Consider the following 19,103-nt stretch of genomic DNA (forward strand, 5'->3'; position numbering starts at 1 on the left):
TCTGTCCAGCTGAACTAACGCGTTTTTGAGGTCTGTGAACGCTTGTAGCCGTGCCGAGGATGGTCTAGACCAAATCTGGTTACGCAGATTTGAGTGGAAATGTGAGTAATTTTGCACTTAGTGGCAGCGACACATGCCTGATGCATTCCACATATATTACACGTGTTCCGATGATAGTTGTAAAGACAACAGTTCATACACAAAGACACCAAACAAGGGGTCAAAACCGATGCGATGCTTTATTTCTGACACCTTTATGGCCCCGGGCGTGTGTTGTGCACAAGCTCCCTATCTGTCCCTCATCTTAAACTTTCCTTCCCTCTAGTCTGTGTATGTTTTGTGTTGCTATGGGTGGAGCAAAGCGAACTGTGCGTCTTGAGCACCTCCTCTTGCAATTATTTTCATCGATGCTGACGTGCGCGCCATCGGTTCCGCATTCCGGAGCTCTCACAGACAAGATCGGTACTTAAAACGGGCTGATGCAACGATTCCAGCCAGTCCCGAAACCATCCGAGTCGTCACTCTTACGCCATCCTATTATTACTCTGGACGTCCAACAGGTAAGTCTCTCTACGGGACATTTTTCATCGTTTACGCGCGCGTAATTTGTCCATTTTCCCCCATCTCCCCTCCGCTATTTTGCAGCTTTTCTTCCACTTTATTCCCCCTATTGTGGAGACTCTGCTTGAATGGTGTTATGTCATTCATCTGGGCGACATCTGTCTGAGCATATACATGTAACACCGCGCGTTTTGAAAGTGGTTTAAACCAAAACTAGAGTTTGAGCCTTGACAAAAAGTTTGAGGTGCTTTATTGCAGAAAGTCCCTCCATCGTAACTACGTTATCGCGAAAGGCTAGCTCTTCGGTCACAGCGGCGCTAGCTAATTTATACCTCTCCCGGCGTTTTAATGGTTTAATCTAACCACGGTGGGCTTTGAATCGATGCTATAACTCACAAATGGAGTGTCTTTTACTCGGGTGAAGACAGTTATGTAACGCGATCCACGCCGCACTGTGGGTTTTCAGGGGAACGGCTAACCGAGCTAGCCGACTGCGCCAAACTGCGTTCACAATGCAGCGTTTTTATTATTTACGTTACACAAATATGGTAACGGAGCGTGAATAAGGCTCCGGTTCTGTCATGTGCTTTTAGATCATCGTGCTATACAATCGGCTTGTTTATCGACTTTAAATACAATATATTTATGGCAAGATAGATGATTTGAATCAATGTACGAATTATCTAGACTAATATGGAAGAAAAATAGTTATTGTTTATTGTTTGTGTACTGGGTTTAATCTACCCTGTTTCAAATGTCACTGACGTTAAAAAACAGTAATATTAAGAAAACAGTGGTCCCGTGATCTGTTGTTAGAATAGTCTATTTTACCCATCGGTTCCATTAACCTACAGGACCTTTTAACACTTAATCATCATAATAAAGAAGACTGTCACTTCTTACAGCGTCCTGACACAGTTGCGTCACTGACCGAGACAACTGACAAGCTTGGAGTGAGTATTGTGTGTTTAAGCTATTAGAAAGTTTGCTTTGTCAGAACGCAGCACTAACGCTTCCTCCAGCGGCTTCACCTTCAAACTTAACAGCTTATGAAGAACTGGGATGTTGTGGATAAAAAGAAACGGCGTGCAGCAGCCTCACATGATTCCACACACCGCTTGTGTCTGATAGAAAGCTTCCCCTGATCGCCAACACAGCTGCTCTGTGTTTTCTTGGTGCTGTTGTGTTTAGCCTGTAAACACCGTCCCCCCGGCCTGCATCGGGCTTTTGGAAAGATTTGCGCTGTACTGTATGACAGTAACTCTATCTGTGCCAGAGGTTGCTGCAGTCATCTGCCCCTGTTGCCCTGCAGGTTAAAGCCCGATGGTGGAATGGGAAACATGGTGGCTGGGAGCTGGATCGTGTGTGTGTGTGTGTGTGTGTGTGTGTGTGTGTGGCGAGTTCATACAGTAGGTTCATGCTGAGAATATTTATGCCTTTTCTTCATCCGTGTTTCCTTTCGTGTTTAATCTGCGTGCATGTGTTTATTTGATGCAGCCTTCGTTGCAGGGGGAGGTTTAAATGCCCTTTTGCCTGCCTGGGTACGTCTTTAGGATGGCTTCGGCATAAGTGGAACGCTGCAGCGGATTAATGGGGAAAGGCCGGCGAGCCAACAAGCAGCGCAGGGCTGAGAGGCTGGACGTGGGTGCACAGGGTTTATTTTAAGTAGAAATGCCTTCCAGTGCGTCTCTGGAGAGCTGGAATTGCCAGGCTGCACCCCAGCACAGCAAACAGACGGCAGACGCATTGCAGGCGAGCGAGCCAACTATGCAACAGCGAGCTGGGCTCAGTGATCCTAATGCTCGGGGAGACGCGGCGCTCCGCTGCATGTATCATGTTATCAGTATCACATAGTCGGCATAAGTTTTTCCACATGGGTTGTGAAAACAGGGAGCGAGGACAGAGCAGAAGGGGATTTGTTCTCCTCCAACAGCGCAGCAGATTTTTCTAAAAACTGATTTCCTGCGTTCTTTCAGTCTCATCATTAAAGCTGAACCGACCTTTAGTCCACTGCGTTGGACGTGTAGTGCAGCGTCAGGGCAGCGGCTTGTATAATCAGGGAAGCTGTGAGTGACGCGAGGCAGATGAGGAAATACCAGAGGACAAAGTATGAAAGAACATTTAAGTGCGGACGTTGCCCAATAACAGCGATTGCTTCAGCAGGCAGCGTTAAATCAGATTTTCTGAACTCTGTGCTAATATCCCTTCCTCTGCTCTTGCCTCAGATTTGACATTTTGAATCCTCGATGTATGTAATCCCGGGCTGAGCCGAGCCAAAGCTCTGTGTCGTGCACGGTAAGCCTGACTTAAAAGTGCAGGGGAAAATAGCCACATATCGACTGGAACCGGACCACCCGGACGCAGAATATAGCTGCGCGACTCCGAAACGGCACGGGGCGCGAGGGCGGCCAACGTTGGACGAGCGCAGCCGCGCCGCTCGCACCTTGTGCGATTCGCTGGCGTTACGGCCAAATGTGCAATCGAAAGCGACTGATAAGCGTTTGTAATTTCATTATGACCCAAACAGAAGCTGTGCACGCAGGATTACTCACCGCTGAAGCGTCCAATCTGCCTGTGACAGGAAGCTGAAATTGCTCATTACGCTGAAACTCTCCGGCAATAGAAACCTAGAGCCTGACCCCTGAGCACGCAGTCTCACACCACAGTGGCAGGGAAATGCTCCCGTTAACAGGAAGAAACCTCAGACGGGACCCCCTGCTGATGTCAGATCTGGGCCGCAGGGGAGGAACAAAAATTCACCATATGTCGGGAAATATTGCGACGTGTTCTTGGCGGCTCCCCTCCCGAACACGATGGTCTGTGGGCTTAATGGCCGACAGCAGCGTGAGCAGAACAACGGCTATTATTCCAGCCTCGCGTCCCTCCAATGAAAACATAATGAGGGGTTTGAGGAATGTTGTTGCTGTATATTTAGACTGTCCTGTTCTGTCCCGGAGGGAAGCTGTTGCCAAATTCCCTAGTTTCCTCAGAGGATTGCGAAAGGCTGTAACTCAACGCACGACCTGGCTGAGCGCAGACGGTAATGATGATCGCTGAGACCTTGGCCGGAGATCGGGAGGGAGCGCATACTTCAGCCCGAGCCTCTGCGCTTATTGTTCATTTTTCAGCGCCGCGAGGGCCGTTTCAAAGACGCCGTTGTGTTCGACGTTCACTTCAAATTTGCACTTCCACCTAGATTTTTGGAAAGTGCACACCTCTTTCCCGTAACGCCGTGATCTAGTGATTAGAAGCGTGGTTGACTGGAAGCAAAACTGAAAGTGTGCGAGGACCAAAGATTAATTAGCAGAAAAATACTCTGGCCTCCTAGTTTCACTCAATAAAATTGCTACATTTTACAGCACGGCGCTCCTTTTAAGCCTCAAAAGAAGATGACGGTAATGAGTTTACCTTTAAAGAGGGCCCCCTAACCCCCCCCCCGACACCTCTGCTTCTCAGCGTCTCTATAGGGGATGAGAATAATGGGGCCTCCAGTTGTGCTGTGGGGTATCGCTCAGGGTCCGAATTCCTCAGCAGCGCTAATTACCCTCAGGAAGGACTCAGGAAATGGACACATTTGGTCGCACTAAAGGTAGATAAAGTGTGCGAGCAAACACGCCGGGACTGTAAACACACGGCGGCTAATCCACATACAGGCCCCCCTCACATGTGCGCTCCTACCCCGGTGCTTGTTTTGGGTCAGGGCCAGGAGCCAACGCCAGGTATGCTTCTATATTTCATAACTAATACATGACATTTCCACTCCCCGCCCTTGGCTTCGGCTCGTCCCTTCTCGCCAAAGGCCCGAGAGGCGGCAGCGCCGGGCTGTGTGGGCGTCTTTGTTCGAGGGCAGCGCGCGCCCAGAAGCGGCGGCGCTGGCTTTTCTGCTCCGCTGCAAAAGCACAGTAACGGCGTTGCGTCATCAGATGCTGACTGCTGATCCTTGGCCGGAGCGGGAGGGGGAAAAGCGTCCCGCTGAAACGCGCTCGCGCTCCTGCTTCTGGGTGCAGTAACTCATCGGGAGACGGGCCGCCGTCTACGATGAGGCTCATGTCTGCCGGGCCCGATGGAGTTCATTAAGAGGAGAAAAAAAAAAAGAGCCGGATCAAACCGACAGTAAAGAAAATAATTCTGCTCGGCTTTAAAGTGAGGCTGGCCTCAAAAGCCACATCAGTATGTTTGAATTCCCAGCAGGAGGAGAAACGGTCTGCACCAGCCTGTAGCTGCGTTTTATGTCTGCTAATTGATAGGCACCTCGCTGTCGACATAATTTCACCTTTGTTCCCAAGGCCGTCGGCGAAAATGCCTCTGCAGGCGGTTGATTTGTGCGCTCTGATGTCATGCGGATAAATATGAGGTTGGAGCGTTTATGTAGGGGTTGTGTATTCCTGCGTGTGTGTGTGTGTGGCGGGGTCTGGTCTCGGGCTGCGTGCTTCGACAAGCTGTGGCGAGGAATGAAGGGGGGGGTTTCCTCGCCGTGACACAAACTGGCCTATTTCTTCAGGCTTCAGTTTCAGTTGAAAATGAGCGCGTGTCCAGGATGGAGCCCCATCTGGGTCCACACACAGGTTCAGAGCGTCTGGGAAATGGGACTCCATTTTGGCTCTGAGAGTGATTTGCTCAGTCACTCCTAACGAGCACCTCGATTCCTGTGGCCGTTCCGTCGGCCCGGGGGGGGCAGGTTAGACTCCAGCCTTTCAAATTCCACCCCTTAGATATTTTTAATGGGATATGAAAGATGGGACACACCAGCTCACGGTTCCAAGTCATAAATAAATGAGAAGTGCGTGTTTTTTAATAATCAGGATTTATCGTAAACCAGACGTTTAATTCACTTCTGCCCAGCGATTTCTCCTTTTGCTCTCATTCCCTGCCGGATTAACGGCCATGTGTTTCCCCTTGGGCCTCGGCACCTTCGACCCCCCCCCAGGACTTCTGAGACAGAGACGGGGGATTTTTGTCTGGAAGATGTAAACGTATATTTTGCAAGACTGGAGCTCTGTCGCGTTCTCTTCCTCTCCAGCAAAAACACCCGGCTGCTGCCAAGTGCAGCGTAAATGGGAGTATAGATGCAGCCGGGGAGGGGGGGGGGAGGGGGGAGGGGAGAGGGGGGAGCCCTCATCATTTCAGTAATAAAATGCCTCATTGGACCCTGGCTCCGCACCCGCGCCCGTCCTTGGGCCGCTGAACCGTGTCTGGAGGCAGTCACGGCGGACTGGTCGACGCACTGTAATCCTGCGTCTTTTGCGGCACTAATGCAGAAACTTCTGTGGTAAAAGGAAAGCGAACGTGTCTGTTGGGGGGGGCAGAAAAGGGAACTCTGGATTTTTAGAAATGAGTTTTTTTTTCTTCTTTTTGAACACGGGCGGATTCGGTTTCAGCCACAGTCGACAGTAAACTCCAGTTTAACTGCTCAGAACCGGAGGCCAGCCCATATGGAGGAGGGTGGAGTACATCAGAACACGGTTATATAACCTCGCCTTTTTTTTCATTACCTCGTCGCTGTCCTTTGTAACACCGCGAATGGTGAAAATAGGGGGGGGGTGGGGGGGTTGAATTCTAAGTCAGGCAGCAGCTAAGTCAGCTGTTTCTGCAGAGGCTCACAATGCACGTCTTTGTTGGTTCCATATGAGAGGCGTTCTGTTTGGTTCACGCCAGAACCGCCGAGGTTCAGCGCCGGGCCAGATAATGGCGACGCCGCAGAGGAGCTAATATCCCTTTAGAGTACTCTTCATGCTAACGTTTCTCCAGAAATGGCCACTTTCCGGGTTCCTGGCGGGAAGCTCGGCGTCCGGCAGGGTCCACTCAGGTCATTTTTCACTCTTCCCATCCGTAACATTTGTGTTTTATTTAGCCATCAGTACATTTTCCAACAGCAATCAGAGAGGCAGCTTAATTCTTTGGCTACTTCCTTTAGCTCCCCCCTCCCTCATTCCTTCTTGATTGCATTAGAAAGTGCTGCGGTTGACCAATCTAAACTACCCCCAAATCGAGGGGGTGGGGGGGCGATGGTGGAATGCACGAGTGTTAGCCTCATGCGAACGCTTCCGATATCCTTTTGAATCCTCTTTACCAAAACCCCAAATGGATGCTGAAGACAAAACGGCCATTCTGTGGGAGCTGCCAGGCAGGAGCAGGAAGATTGCCCCCGGTTAATGAGATCATGAGGCAGAGTCACAGTTTCCTTTCACAGAGGAACTAAACAGATGAGGTTTGAGGTGCCGACAGCGTGCCGTTTGTTTCTTTTACCGGCTGCTGACTAAGACGGTATCCCAGCTGTCAGAGCGGCGGGCGGCGGAACGCTAACCCCTGCTGCTGACGAGAAATGTCAGCAGGGCCGGATGACAAAGGAAGTGGGATAAGGCTCAGGCCAGAACCAGGACAGAAGTACGATTATACAAAAATCCCCTTTAAATAACCTGATTGGCACTCGATGACGAGCCTTTTTTTTTTTTTTAAAAGCACATTGCTTTAATGCGATGGTCTCTCTCTCTCTCTCTCTCTCTCTCCTTACAGAGGTGGTGGAGGCCGGGTCGGAAATGATGCCGGGACAGATACCTGACCCTTCGCTGGCGGCGGGCTCCCTGCCCGGCCTGGGCCCGCTGGCGGGCATCTCGGCCACCACGCTGACCGATCAGCTGAAGCTGGCTGACTTCCGCCAGCTGGGCACCATGCTGTCGCCGCTGCACTTCCTGGGAAGGCTGGGAAAGAGGCCGCTGGCCATCAAGACGGAGGTGGGCAGGACGCTGGGAAAGGATCGGGGGGTGGGGGGCGGAGTGTGTCGTCATTTTCCGTTCGTGGTGTTTTAATCCGGTCTGTCCTGCAGATGGATGAAGATGAAGAGAGGAGGAAACGGAGGAGAGAGAAGAACAAGGTCGCAGCAGCTCGGTGCCGAAACAAGAAGAAGGAGCGGACCGACTTCCTCCAGCGGGTGAGTCCCTGAGCGGAGCGGCTCCGCCTTTTAAGCAGGAGTGAATTCCTTTTCCGTCCACATTCAAGAGAAGCTAACGTGAAAAAATGTCGTCCAGGAATCGGAGCGTCTGGAGATGGTGAACTCGGAGCTGAAGGCCCAGATCGAGGAGCTGCGTCAGGAGCGGCAGCAGCTGATGGTGATGCTGAACCTGCACCGGCCCACCTGCATCGTGAGGACGGACAGCGTGAAGACGCCGGAGGGCGAGGCCAACCCTCTGCTGGAGCAGCTGTCCGCAGACGACAAGTGAAAACGGAGGGAGCCGGGGACGCGCCGTCCCCTCCACGCCAGACTAGAACCTCCGCGGCGGCCATTTTAAACCAAAACTGGCGCTACATTTCAGAACAAAGCACTTGCTCTCCGAGCTGAAGCCTCTTCTGGCCCGACAGGCCCGAGGTTGAACTGCTGCCCAGCACCGCCACACGAGCTGGCTCTGTCCATCGGAAGACTGGAAATGCTGGTTTCATCTCTGCGACCGGCGCCGTCGCCCCCGCCCACTGTGCCTAGTTGTTACTTCAACCATCTCTACATAAAAGGGACCAACGGAGCCAGTAGAGTCCTGCTGGAGGCAACACACTAAGATGGTTATGGTGCTCTGTTACAGCCCTCAGTAGATCGTGTGGCATTGTTTAACCGCAGGAGCCCACAAAGGTTTAAACCTTCTGCAGTTTTACTTTTTATTCTAGCCAAAATATACAGGTGTAGAGTTGATAGTGTTCAATACTCAGTAGGAATACGCCGGTTGGAGTTGTTTGATTTCTATACCTGCCGCTGACGACGGCAGTTACCGGTTGATCCGTATCGTCGTGACGCTGGCGTCATGAAAAGCACATATACAGAGATGTTTACACCCTTTTTTGAACTCGCTGACTGTCCATTGTACTTGTTTTATACTGCTTGGTACTCATAAACATATATGAAATGCTTATGTGCTTGACGTGATCGATCTGTGTCCGTCCCGCGCTGCGATAATCCAGCAGAACTTCTCGGCCCAACGGTGTTTCAGTGAGTTGGACGTGAATCTCAAACTGGGATAAAAATTCTTATTTTCCACCTACGACAAAGAGCCGAGCTTGTTTGTCCCCCCCTCCCTGCCAGTTGCGCAATATCTCGCCTATTTCTCGGCCGCAGCAAAACGAGGCGCTTCGTTAGTCGTGACACAACAACAACGTCAAGTGACAGAACTTATGCAACCAGGCTTTTGGCACAGCGTCAGAATCCGGCCTTGCAAAACTCGGAGAAAAAGCTCGGCAGGGCTGGGTGGGCACTCCCGTCAGGCTGAGCTCAACAGGAGGGACTTTTCCCGCCTGGAGCGAAAACGGCGTTTAAAACTACAGGTGCAGAGTTATCACCGACATTCATCATAGAATAAAAGATAAGGATGACGTCATTGTAGGTGTTGGTTTTATCAGGTTATCTGCAGTGACGTCCAATTATGGTCAAATTAGAGCATCCTAAAGGTCACATTTTCAGGTTATACATTTCAGATTCACATATGTGGCCATATGATCAATACAATGACTCTTTTCCTGCAAGTCTAAATTTGAAAATCGGGTAATTTTCAAGCCGGCTGGATGTCGCCACCTAGTGGCAGCATTTAGAACGACAACACCATAAATCCCAATTTATAGTAGCTCACTCTGCTCCGTAAATTAGAATAATCGTGTAAATATTCAGCTTCATATTCAACAAAGAACAAATCTGTGCCTATATGACACATAACGCTCCTATTTCTCTGCCACAGTCAAATAAATCCTGGCGTTTCCTTTAAAGGCGTAATTACAGAAGGTGCCAAGACATTTTTTCTACGCAGGCAGTAATTTACCTGCCTTGATAAGTAGGAACAGATGTTTTACATACAGACCAGCAGCCAGTGCACTTTAGCTGGACTTCCTTTTTGGCTTAATCAAATCTCATTAAACTACTCTTGTTTTTCCAAAAATGGCATCAGCAGAGGCGCCTTCTGCAGCTCTCCGGTGGACCCGTTTTAGTCCACCGAGAATACTCGAACTTCTGACCCCAACCAGCTGCACCCACCTGAGTGCTGCCAGCTGTGTCCCCCGCCGGTCCACAGGGTCCTCCGCCTCCCAAAATAATCTTCTGGTATGACAGGACAACAGGGGCAAGAAGAAGAGAGCTGGCATCCACATCAAAGAAGCGGGAGCAGGAAAAGAATGGGCCAGATGCGAGCGTCCGGGTCAGCTTTGAAAGAAACGAGCATTTATGCATATGTATGAGTGCCCCCCCCCCCCCCCACAGGATGGGAATATAAAAGGGCTGACACAAAACAGTGGTTTCACATTAAAAACCGTTGTCCTGTAAAGAAGATGAGGCTCATAATAAGTTTGAACAGTTTTACAAACAGAGGATTTAAACTCTCCGGCGTGTTTGCAACCTCTTTATTCTAAAGGTCAGTGGTGGCACAACATTCACTTCCTCCTAAAAATATAAAATCCACCAAAAAATAAAAATAAAATACAGACAAAATTCCAAATCGAAGAACTTTGACACCTCTCAAAATACCCTGAACTCTAAATGTATGCAAAAAAAAAGAATAAAATGCATTTTTTTGCTTTGAATTTCAAGTCTGATACAGCGCGTATTGTTGTGCGTCAGTTACAATTTAAAAAAAACCCACAAACAGAATAATTTAGGTAAATTTCCCCTCTGATGTAGCTTAATGAAAACAAACAGCGAGCTGCCAAGACATCTTCATCTGAATGGACACAAAGACTTGATACACACATCTTATTGAGCGGCCCTGCGCGCAGATTTGGTTAAATTTGGACGCCGGGACAAAAACCTGCTAACAGACCCTTCAGATAACTGTGCACCCACTGGCACACGCTGCCAATTAGCATGATCTCAAAAGCGCTAATGGAATCTTGAGGAATAATACAAACAACAAAATTAAAGGAACCCTCGTATCACTGGCTGCTGCATTCAGGCCCATTAGTATTTTCATGTTAATCCAAATGTTGTGGTTTTTGTGTGCTCCTAATGAATTCTGTGTTTTCGCTCCGAACGCTACGGTCGAGACGTTTGTGTAGGTGCTGGCAGGCAAACAAAGACCTGCATTAGGAGCCATTGTCTTCTGTGATTATTAAAGTAAACAGAAATACTGAAGGGGATTCACACACAGCTGCACACACTCCAGATTGTGTTCATCAAGTGGGGAGAAGGGCCGATCAAGCCTCAAGATTTTGTCCTAAATGATCCCATTATTTAGGGCTTCTGAAGAGGCGAGCGTTAGCCTGGCTAATGAGGCCCTGAAGATCGGTGCTTTGGCACGAGATAAAATGGTGGAGCCAAGATCAAGCGTGAAGATGCTCCCCAGCATCGGGCTGCGCTCTCAAACAGACAAAAGCTGCTTTCTTTGATTAAAACAAGTGGGTGAAACAGAGAACCCAAGACACCCACCCGAGGCTCCCTGATCCAGCCAGACCATCAAACAGATTCAGGACAGATGAACTAAAGGAGAAGCTCACGTCTAAAGAGGACCAAAGCAGTTCACACACAACTGCTACGACAAAATAAAGTGAAACCCGTGGTTCCATCAGCTTCATAAGAGAGATCAAATTATTTCATAGATCCTCTTAAACAATCTAAATATCAGGACGGGAGATGAAACCCTGCCAGGAATTTGTGGATTTTGACTGTTAATTTCAGACATTTGCAAATAAAACCAACACCAACTGGATATTTTTGGGGAGAAAACTGAGGTTTGTTGCTTAAAGCTCAGAAGAGTTTGATGACGCTGCCGCAGTTAATCAGACTGGACTCCTGAACCACACACACACACACACACACACACACCACACACACACACACACACACACACACAAACACCATAATCAGTGGTTCATCCTCTAATTCCCACATTCATCGGAAAAGTAGGGCAGGTATTGGTGAAATCGTAGGTCAGATTTGAGGATGTTCTCAAACGTTTGGAGCGTTTTGGTTCTGGAGTTGCTGGCGAGCGTATCGGGGAGACCTCACATGTCCAGCAGCAGCGCTCTGGGATCTTCCACCACTGCTTTGATCTTGCGCAGGAAGGTGACGGCCTCCCTGCCGTCCACCAGGCGATGGTCGTACGTCAGGGCCACGTACATCATCGGCCGGATCTCCGCCTGCCAAACCATCCACGTTTACTGTGACGCCTCCGGGTTCCCGAGCCCCGCTCCAGAAACATCGCTGCCCTCTCTCTTACCTTGCCGTCGACGGCCACCGGGCGCTGGAAAATGCCGTGCATGCCCAGGATGGCGGACTGTGGGGGGTTGATGATCGGCGTGCCAAATAAGGAGCCAAAGACGCCGCCGTTGCTGATGGTGAACGTGCCTCCGTCCATGTCCTCCACGGCCAGCTCGTTGTTACGCGCCTGAGACACACCAGCAGACGTGAGACGGTCTCCAACGGGACTCGCTGGTCCCCACGGTAACGCGCCTCTCACCTTTTCCCCCAGGGCGTTGATGGTCCTCTCGATGTCGGCAAAGTTCATCGTCTCAACGTTGCGGATCACCGGCACGACGAGCCCCTGCGGGAGGTTCAGCGTTTGAAAGAAGCGGGATTAGGAAGCCAGACGGTCAAAGTCTAACCTTCGGAGTTGCCACGGCAACACTGATGTCCACGTAATCTCTGTAGACGATCTCGTTGGTCGCGCCGTCGATGACTGCAGATAAAAACGCGGGAGAACGTTCAGGTGTGGCGCCGCGCTCGCGGCGCGAAGCCGACGCGTGTGCGTTGTCTGACCGGCGTTGACGGCGGGCTGGTCGGTCAGCGCGTGCGCCGCCGCCTTCACGAACGCAGACATGAACCCCAGTTTGATGCCGTGCTTCTTTAAGAAGGCGTCTTTATGCAGCGTCCGCATCTCCTGGATGTTGCTGGAGACAACGATTTGTTCAAGTCAGAGAGGCAAACGTTAGAGAAAAAGAAGGCGACGCAAACTCCGCGGACGCTTCACCTCATGTCCACTTCGTTGAACGTGGTCAACATGGCGCAGGTGTTCTGAGCCTCCTTCAGCCTTTGGGCGATCCTCAGCCTCATGCGGCTCATCTTCACCTGCAGGAGAAAGTAAAAAATAAGCCTCCACCTTCAACTTGAAGGCACCAACAGAAACAGAAGGACAGGCGTTGTGGGTGTGAGCAGTGGGTGTTACCCTGCTTTCGCCTCTGCCTCCCAGTGTTGATGGTTCAGGAACAGTGGGAGCAGGAACTTGATGGAGAAGAGGAAAAATGAACAAGCTAAAAACTGGAGACAATTAAGGGATGAAGATTAGCAGCCCGTGGGGGTCCTGGAGGGGAAACACACCTGGTTTGGCCTGGACAGCCTGTGTCGGCACTGGGGGCACTGAAGGCATAGCAGGGGGGGCTGAAACAGGAGGAGGAGGAGGAGGGGCTGCAGTCACCGGTTCTGTGACTGAGGAAGGAGCAGCCTCGGCAGCAGCTGAGGTACCAGAAGGGAAAATGGACAGTAAACACATGGAAGACATCAGCAAACAAAGACCCGAGAGCTCCCTGATAATGACCTCCTTTGCGCAGTTTGAACAGCGGCGTCCCTCCTTCTACTTTCCCTCCATCGGGCACCAGCAGCTCCTCGATGACCCCAGCAGCTGGAGAAGGGACCTGAACTGAGGTCTGGAGGATGGAACACAGGAGTCTGAGCAGCAGGAACACACCGCGCGCCTGGTTCTGGGATGTTTCGCTACCTTGTCCGTCTCAATTTCACACACAACTTCATCTTCAGTCACCGAGTCGCCCACGGCTGAAACGTAAACAGTGTTGAATTCACCTTTAACGTGCCTGGAACACCTAAAACTCTTCAGCGTCTCCTAAAACCAACCTTTCTCCCACCTCACGTCCCCCTCTGTGACCGATTCCGCAAATGCCGGAGTCTTGACCGTGACTAAATCGTCCCCTGCACGGGACACAAAAGCAAGAGACGCTTCAGGCAGAGCTGAACCAGTGTGGCGACGATGGTGCGACACGTACTGTGGACAACCGACGTCCTGAAGTATCTGACATGGAAGGAATTCAGCGAAGACGCACGTTCACCTCTGGGAGAGAAGAAGAACAAATGCAAGTTTGCATAGAATTGTGCCGGTGTACATCTGTAGGAGACGCCACTCACGGCCGAGACGTCCGGAATATCAGCCGCCTGCAGACGGATGAGCCTGACGATGACAAAAGAAAGAGAAAGGGAATCCATTAAAAGCTGGAACTGTGGTTTCTTCTGAGGAAGCATCCAAAAATCCCCCCTTAAAGATGCATACAACCACTTGTTGATTTGTGAGGCGTCTTGGTTAATAAATAGCCACGATCGACGCACTCTGAATACAATAATGAGCTAAAGACTCAAGCTGCAGCGTCAGATGTGTCAGAATTGTTACAACTTTACCACGAAAGATCAAGTATATCAATGACGACCACTTGCCTGATGCACTTTGTCTTGTCAGCACATTATTGGCCTGCAAAAATACATAAACACGCTGTTTACATGCAATTCTGGTCTGGATTGTAAGAGTAAATAAGTGAACTTTTATTGGACAAACAAAAAGAAAGTCAATCACACAAATGACACAGAATCCTACGACAGATGTGCCAACTGGGTGTTTACTGGCACCAGTGACACCGGTTCCTGACGGGGGTGGAAATCCATCACCATTCTGGTTTTACTACATGTCTGAGCACCGACAGCTCATGTTGTTCGCCTCAGCGCACATACATGTTCAAAATAACATGCAGAGGGTTATTTCTGTCAAGACAGCTGCACTCACCTACAACCCAACTCAAATAATCGGGGAAAACTCTCGTTACGGTGGGGAAAACACCTCTTTAACGCCAGTTTCTTTGCTTTCCCGACAAAGTTTTTAACTGTGGGCGTAGAGCAAAAGCATCAGGGGTTTTATTGCCGCTCTAAAAACAGCTATTTAACTGGGCATTTTGTCAGATAACTCGCAAATTTAAGCAGCCTGAGATCATATCAGAAAGTGCGCGTCCTTGGCAGGGGAGGCTCAGCTTCTCAAGCTAACAAACATCTGCTAATTGCTAGCTAACAACAGGCTGTTTCACCCACCCATTAAGCTTCGTTAGCAGATTATGTTCCAACCCACCTGAGTCACCGCTGACAGCGAGCGGCCAACATACTGGTACACATGTTTAGTCCGCAATAACATGGTTATAACCAGCGGCAGCGTCCCTTAGTTAGTGCGGCAGCGGTCGACAGAGCAGCCTGACGGCTCCGAGGGGACCTGGGAAGTGGGAATCCGCCTGGAAGGAACCACCGCGAGTCGCTCGTAGGGGGGCACCAAAGTCGAGCTGGCAGTGGATAAAAGTCATATTAAAACAATGACGTACAACGTAACTATGAATAATAACATAAAAGCACGGTATTTTATGTTTGTTAGTATAATTCGTCATTTATCGTAACTTAAAAACAGTCAAAAGGGACACAGGGCAACACAATTTGCTACAATAAATAAAACTGACTATTTAAAACGTGTTGCAAAGAGTACACCGTGATGTTTATTACACGGGTTTTATCATCCTCTTCTGACGGTCAATTAAAAGGCGGCTTCCGTCATGATGGTTATTATTAGTATTGTTGTTATTATTACATTTTGAGGGGAGAGTGCGCATTGGTCGGCTCCGTAGGCCACGCCCCAACACACACCACGTCACGCCTCCTCCTGGGTCAAGGAGGCTTCAGGACCAGTATAAGTGCAGCCGCCTCGGCAGCTCCAGGCTTGTGCACCCCACCAGCTCCTTTTGAACAGGTGAGCACATCGGTAATTAATTTTTTTTTTTAAAAAGGACTGTTTTTCATCAATATCTGCATATCTTATGGTAACCGTGCTCTGCTTTTTTCTTTTGTAGCCTCACAAAACTTCCGTGGAAAGTATGTATTCCTCCAGCAGCTACTTCCATGACGGCTGCACCTCAGATTACCTTTCCTCTTTTCAGACAGACTGTCTGACATCTAACTTAAACTTTCTGGACGCTTCTGTGAGTTTATATGAAGGCAGCGAAAAGCAAAAATGTCTACCTGAGAGAGACTACTGCAGCCCCACTGATGTTATTTCAAGCTCTGTCTGTTCCAGCCGTCCAGAGTTCTGTCCCTCCAGAGACGCAGGACCGTTACTCACAAAACCAGATCCGTCTTCTGGATGCGGTTCCTCCGTTGGCGACTGGTTTCTGAACAGTCGGCGTGAAGCCAAGCGCGCCAGAGTAGAAAATATAATCAAAGGAATGAGCAGCACCACTGGTCTGTCAGAGAGCATGCTGGGAAATAAAGAGGTCCAAGCCCTTCCTGAAGGCTGCAGATCTGATCGTGACTCCTCAGTGACATCCCAAAGAGATGCCTGCACAGATTTGCACGGTGAGTTTGACCACAGCGCGTGTGTGACGCACGACGGATGGAAGAGGCTTTTGAGCGCCACCCGAGCCAAATCTGACAGGATTGAGCTGATGACAGACGTCCTGAAGTGTGAGCTTTCCAGAGCCATCGGCAGGAGCATCGACTCCATATTCAAGAGCGCGCCGCCGCTGCAAACACCACCGCCCGACCAAGGTTCCCTCCAGGCTCCGGTGTGCAGCAGAGGACGCCAGTCACGTCACGCTGAGGACGTTCAAACTGAAGCGCTGTCGCTGGTGGTGCCGAGAGCTGCACAGGAAACCACTTCAGACCTCAGCCTTCAGTGTGGAACCAGGGATGCCGGACCTCCACTCTCTGAGTCCAGCCTGAAGAAGAAAGCCCATCAAAGCGCCCAGGGGAGACCCAAGGTGAGCTCCAGATCTCTCAGAAGCCTGCTGGTGGATCCGCCGCCTCGTCCTCTCATCAAGATGGAGTCTGACGCCACAGCCAATAATTACCTCTACAGGCTGAACGTATCCTTACAGGAGAGCGATCAGCTACGGTTCAAAGAAAAGCGGTCCCCCCGTTTAGTCCTTAACGTTGCCTTTAGGAGGGCCTGACCACCAACCATCTGAAGAAAGCAAAGCTGATGTTCTTCTACACTCGCTACCCGAGCTCACAGGTGCTGAAAGCCTGCTTTCACGACGTGCAGGTGAGTGTTGAGCACATTACAGTACGCTCCCGACGGCAACTAAACGTCACGGTCGCTGTAAGGAACCAGCAACAAAGCAGTTATTGCTCAGCGGGTTTTATTTGTCAGAATCGCAGCGTAAGTGAAAACAGCCTGTTGATATTTTACTGACCTGTTTCTCGTCCGTCCACAGCTGACCAGATGCGTCACCTCTCAGCTCATCAAGTGGTTCAGCAACTTCAGGGAGTTTTACTACATCCAGATGGAGAAGTCTGCCCGTCAGGCTGTGGCTCAGGGGGTGACGGACGTGAGGAGCCTGGCTGTGGAGAGAGAGTCAGGACTGTTCAGAGCGCTGAACACGCACTACAACAAGGCCAATGACTTCCAGGTAACTAGAGCTCTGCTAATTCTCCCTTCTTCACCTTCACTCAGGCCGTGTTGAGGGGAAACAAAGCACTGATAGAGTTTTAAAGCCTTGACTTGACAACTTGGGATCTCTCTGATGTGCAGCTGTTTTTCCAACCTAATTTAGACATTTTTTATATTAATACATTAAGAGGGTGAAAATCAGGATTTTCTCCAGACTCTGTGTTGCTACACTGAATAAACTCATCTTCCTCCCTGCCAACAGTTCTGGCATCACCTTTGTGTTGCTGTCTAACAGCATTTCTCTCCCTCACACACACACACACACACACACACACACACACACACACACACACACACACACCTTTGGCCACCCTCTTCGCTCCTCCGTTTGTGTAATTTTACATCTCTGACCTGCTTTTATATCACAAACATGAATAAGTTCAGCTACTTTAGACAGAAATAATCAATCCCATATCAACCGACAGCATCAAATAAGAGCAAACTTCTAGAAAAAAAAGGAAGTTTGATTTACGCTACATGCTCACCGTTGCAACCTGCCACCAGGTGCAGCTTTTCCTTCATTTTTAGCCACAGTAAGAAACACATCTAACCTTAATGGAACCTCTGAGCAACACTGGAGAGCTCTGAGGAAGGTCCCAGTAGTTTAAGAGGGCAACAGACTTTAAACAAATAAGACACCCCAGGCAAAATCACCTGATTCATGTCATTAGATAAAAGGAGAAACAAAAAAGCAGTGGTTAACAGTCGCACACTGCAGGTGCAATTGTGTCATCTTCCAACAGAACTTTAATAAGTTGCTTAGAAGCAGTTGCTGCTCGGGTACATTTGATTCAGTCTTCCAAATAAATGATGTCCTTTAGACAAATTTAACTCAAGAAAAAAGCAAAATAATCAAACACTATTTTGCTTCCCCCCCCAACTTTTAGACTTACCTGACCAGGCCTGATTCACATGCTGTTAACCCAACCAGCTATTCACCTCTGCCCCTCCGTTAAAGGGCTCAAACCTTTCCTGCGGTCTCACAGGTACCTCAGCGCTTCCTGGAAGTTGCTGCGATCACACTGAGAGAATTCTACAGCGCCATTTCAACGGGCGAGGATCGCGATCCCTCGTGGAAGAAAGCGATCTACAAGGTGATCTGCAAACTGGACGGCGACGTACCGGCTGAGTTCAAACATCAGCACTCGGGGTGAGGAACGATGCCACAGTGGTCGCTGTCACAATGTGGACTTACTTGGTTAGCAAAACTACAGAACAGGACAAACTACAGTCGGCACCAGGTCTGATTTGTTTTAAACCTTTGGAGTGATTTAAAATGAGAACAGCACACAAGTCAAAATAAACTCCACAAGCTATGAGGGTAAAATCTTTAATGGGGCATTTATACAGTTAAGGATGTTATTACATTAGGAAAGACTCAAAGTCTGTCTCTTGCATACTCACCACGACTCCTTTCCATCCTCCAAACGATCCGTGTTCCAGCTCGTTCAGACTCAGCTTTGTCTTCAGTGTTGAGAATCCAAATTTCACCGGACTCACGTGTTTAAAGGTTGTAAATGTAGAATCAACGTCAATACACACGCGTAACTACAGCTTGAAACAGTTGATGAAAAGTATGTTGTAAGTTCCCCAGCCATCCAATTTTAGGACGCTACCACACGGTAATAACACGAAACTACTGAAATGTTCTCACTGAGCAGCTATTTTGGTACACATGAAGTGGAATAAACCAGCTTACTTTTTATGATTAATGGTACAAATATGAAATGAAATTCTAAAATTAAAATAAGACACTATGTAAATTTTTCTGTTAGTACAGTTGGGTGTTTTCAGCTTTAGGCACAAGATTTCTGTTTTAATTTTAGATGTTCAAAGTCAGGAAATACAACAATAAGCAAATATTTACCTTCGATGATTAGTGTCAAACAGCTCTAAAGACTTACTGAAGTGACTAAATACTGAACATGAATATTTTGCCCGCTCAAAGTGTATTCAGCAGAGAAAAATATCATTTTATTCTTCCCCAAACTTTCAGGAACTAATATTTTATTATGAAAGTGTGCATTTGCTTACTGTTGTAATGAAACGCAAGTCGACTTTCAACAAGATGCAAAAAAAACATCTTAATAAAAGTTTCTAAGTCAG

General features: G+C 49.1%; 3 protein-coding genes across 8 annotated transcripts; 2 read left to right on the top strand and 1 right to left on the bottom strand.

The window, feature by feature from the left end:
* The first annotated feature begins 401 nt into the window (after window positions 1-401).
* Window positions 402-8,454, top strand: LOC130516373 (jun dimerization protein 2-like). Of its 3 annotated transcripts, XM_057017415.1 has the most exons (6): window positions 420-560; window positions 1,467-1,514; window positions 3,517-3,601; window positions 7,075-7,292; window positions 7,385-7,489; window positions 7,587-8,454. In XM_057017415.1, exons 1-6 carry the CDS (start codon window positions 480-482, stop codon window positions 7,776-7,778), a joined length of 729 nt encoding a protein of 242 aa, XP_056873395.1. In that variant the 5' UTR covers window positions 420-479; the 3' UTR covers window positions 7,779-8,454. The 3 variants fall into 3 exon arrangements, with proteins under 3 accessions (XP_056873396.1, XP_056873395.1, XP_056873397.1); XM_057017417.1 differs by lacking the exon at window positions 3,517-3,601 and having other exon boundaries at window positions 430-560; XM_057017416.1 differs by lacking the exons at window positions 1,467-1,514; window positions 3,517-3,601 and having other exon boundaries at window positions 402-560.
* On the bottom strand, window positions 8,197-15,169 carry LOC130516369 (dihydrolipoyllysine-residue succinyltransferase component of 2-oxoglutarate dehydrogenase complex, mitochondrial). 4 transcript variants are annotated; one of them, XR_008947467.1, is made up of 17 exons: window positions 15,041-15,169; window positions 14,637-14,841; window positions 13,958-13,991; window positions 13,655-13,697; window positions 13,516-13,580; window positions 13,367-13,441; window positions 13,233-13,288; window positions 13,053-13,161; window positions 12,836-12,970; window positions 12,684-12,739; window positions 12,489-12,586; window positions 12,278-12,408; window positions 12,124-12,197; window positions 11,979-12,062; window positions 11,739-11,906; window positions 11,378-11,658; window positions 9,614-9,730 (listed from the first exon to the last, which is right to left on the bottom strand). XR_008947467.1 is itself a non-coding variant. In XM_057017403.1 (16 exons), exons 2-16 carry the CDS (start codon window positions 14,697-14,699, stop codon window positions 9,476-9,478), a joined length of 1,446 nt encoding a protein of 481 aa, XP_056873383.1. In that variant the 5' UTR covers window positions 14,700-14,841; window positions 15,041-15,166; the 3' UTR covers window positions 8,197-9,475. The 4 variants fall into 4 exon arrangements, 3 of the variants coding, with proteins under 3 accessions (XP_056873383.1, XP_056873384.1, XP_056873386.1); XM_057017403.1 differs by lacking the exon at window positions 11,378-11,658 and having other exon boundaries at window positions 8,197-9,730; window positions 15,041-15,166; XM_057017404.1 differs by lacking the exon at window positions 11,378-11,658 and having other exon boundaries at window positions 8,197-9,730; window positions 15,056-15,108.
* Window positions 15,141-19,102, top strand: LOC130516368 (prospero homeobox protein 2-like). The gene is made up of 5 exons (XM_057017402.1): window positions 15,141-15,299; window positions 15,400-16,410; window positions 16,488-16,589; window positions 16,762-16,956; window positions 17,984-19,102. Exons 2-5 carry the CDS (start codon window positions 15,424-15,426, stop codon window positions 18,149-18,151), a joined length of 1,452 nt encoding a protein of 483 aa, XP_056873382.1. The 5' UTR covers window positions 15,141-15,299; window positions 15,400-15,423; the 3' UTR covers window positions 18,152-19,102.
* The last annotated feature ends 1 nt before the right edge of the window (window position 19,103 follows it).

This window comes from Takifugu flavidus, chromosome 19 (genome assembly GCF_003711565.1).
Source record: "Takifugu flavidus isolate HTHZ2018 chromosome 19, ASM371156v2, whole genome shotgun sequence".
NCBI classification, from domain to species: Eukaryota; Metazoa; Chordata; class Actinopteri; order Tetraodontiformes; family Tetraodontidae; genus Takifugu; species Takifugu flavidus.

Coding starts and splice junctions, on each gene's coding strand:
- LOC130516369 (XM_057017403.1), bottom strand. CDS start 14,699: ATGTTATTGCGGACTAAACATGTGTACCAGTATGTTGGCCGCTCGCTG. Junction 13,992..14,636: donor CGCTGTCAGCGGTGACTCAG/GTGGGTTGGAAC, acceptor GTATTTTTGCAG/GCCAATAATGTGCTGACAAG. Junction 12,409..12,488: donor TTCAACGAAGTGGACATGAG/GTGAAGCGTCCG, acceptor CGTTGTCTCCAG/CAACATCCAGGAGATGCGGA.
- LOC130516368 (XM_057017402.1), top strand. CDS start 15,424: ATGTATTCCTCCAGCAGCTACTTCCATGACGGCTGCACCTCAGATTAC. Junction 16,590..16,761: donor CCTGCTTTCACGACGTGCAG/GTGAGTGTTGAG, acceptor GTCCGTCCACAG/CTGACCAGATGCGTCACCTC. Junction 16,957..17,983: donor ACAAGGCCAATGACTTCCAG/GTAACTAGAGCT, acceptor GCGGTCTCACAG/GTACCTCAGCGCTTCCTGGA.
- LOC130516373 (XM_057017415.1), top strand. CDS start 480: ATGCAACGATTCCAGCCAGTCCCGAAACCATCCGAGTCGTCACTCTTA. Junction 561..1,466: donor TTACTCTGGACGTCCAACAG/GTAAGTCTCTCT, acceptor CACTTCTTACAG/CGTCCTGACACAGTTGCGTC. Junction 1,515..3,516: donor AGACAACTGACAAGCTTGGA/GTGAGTATTGTG, acceptor GTTCTGTCCCGG/AGGGAAGCTGTTGCCAAATT.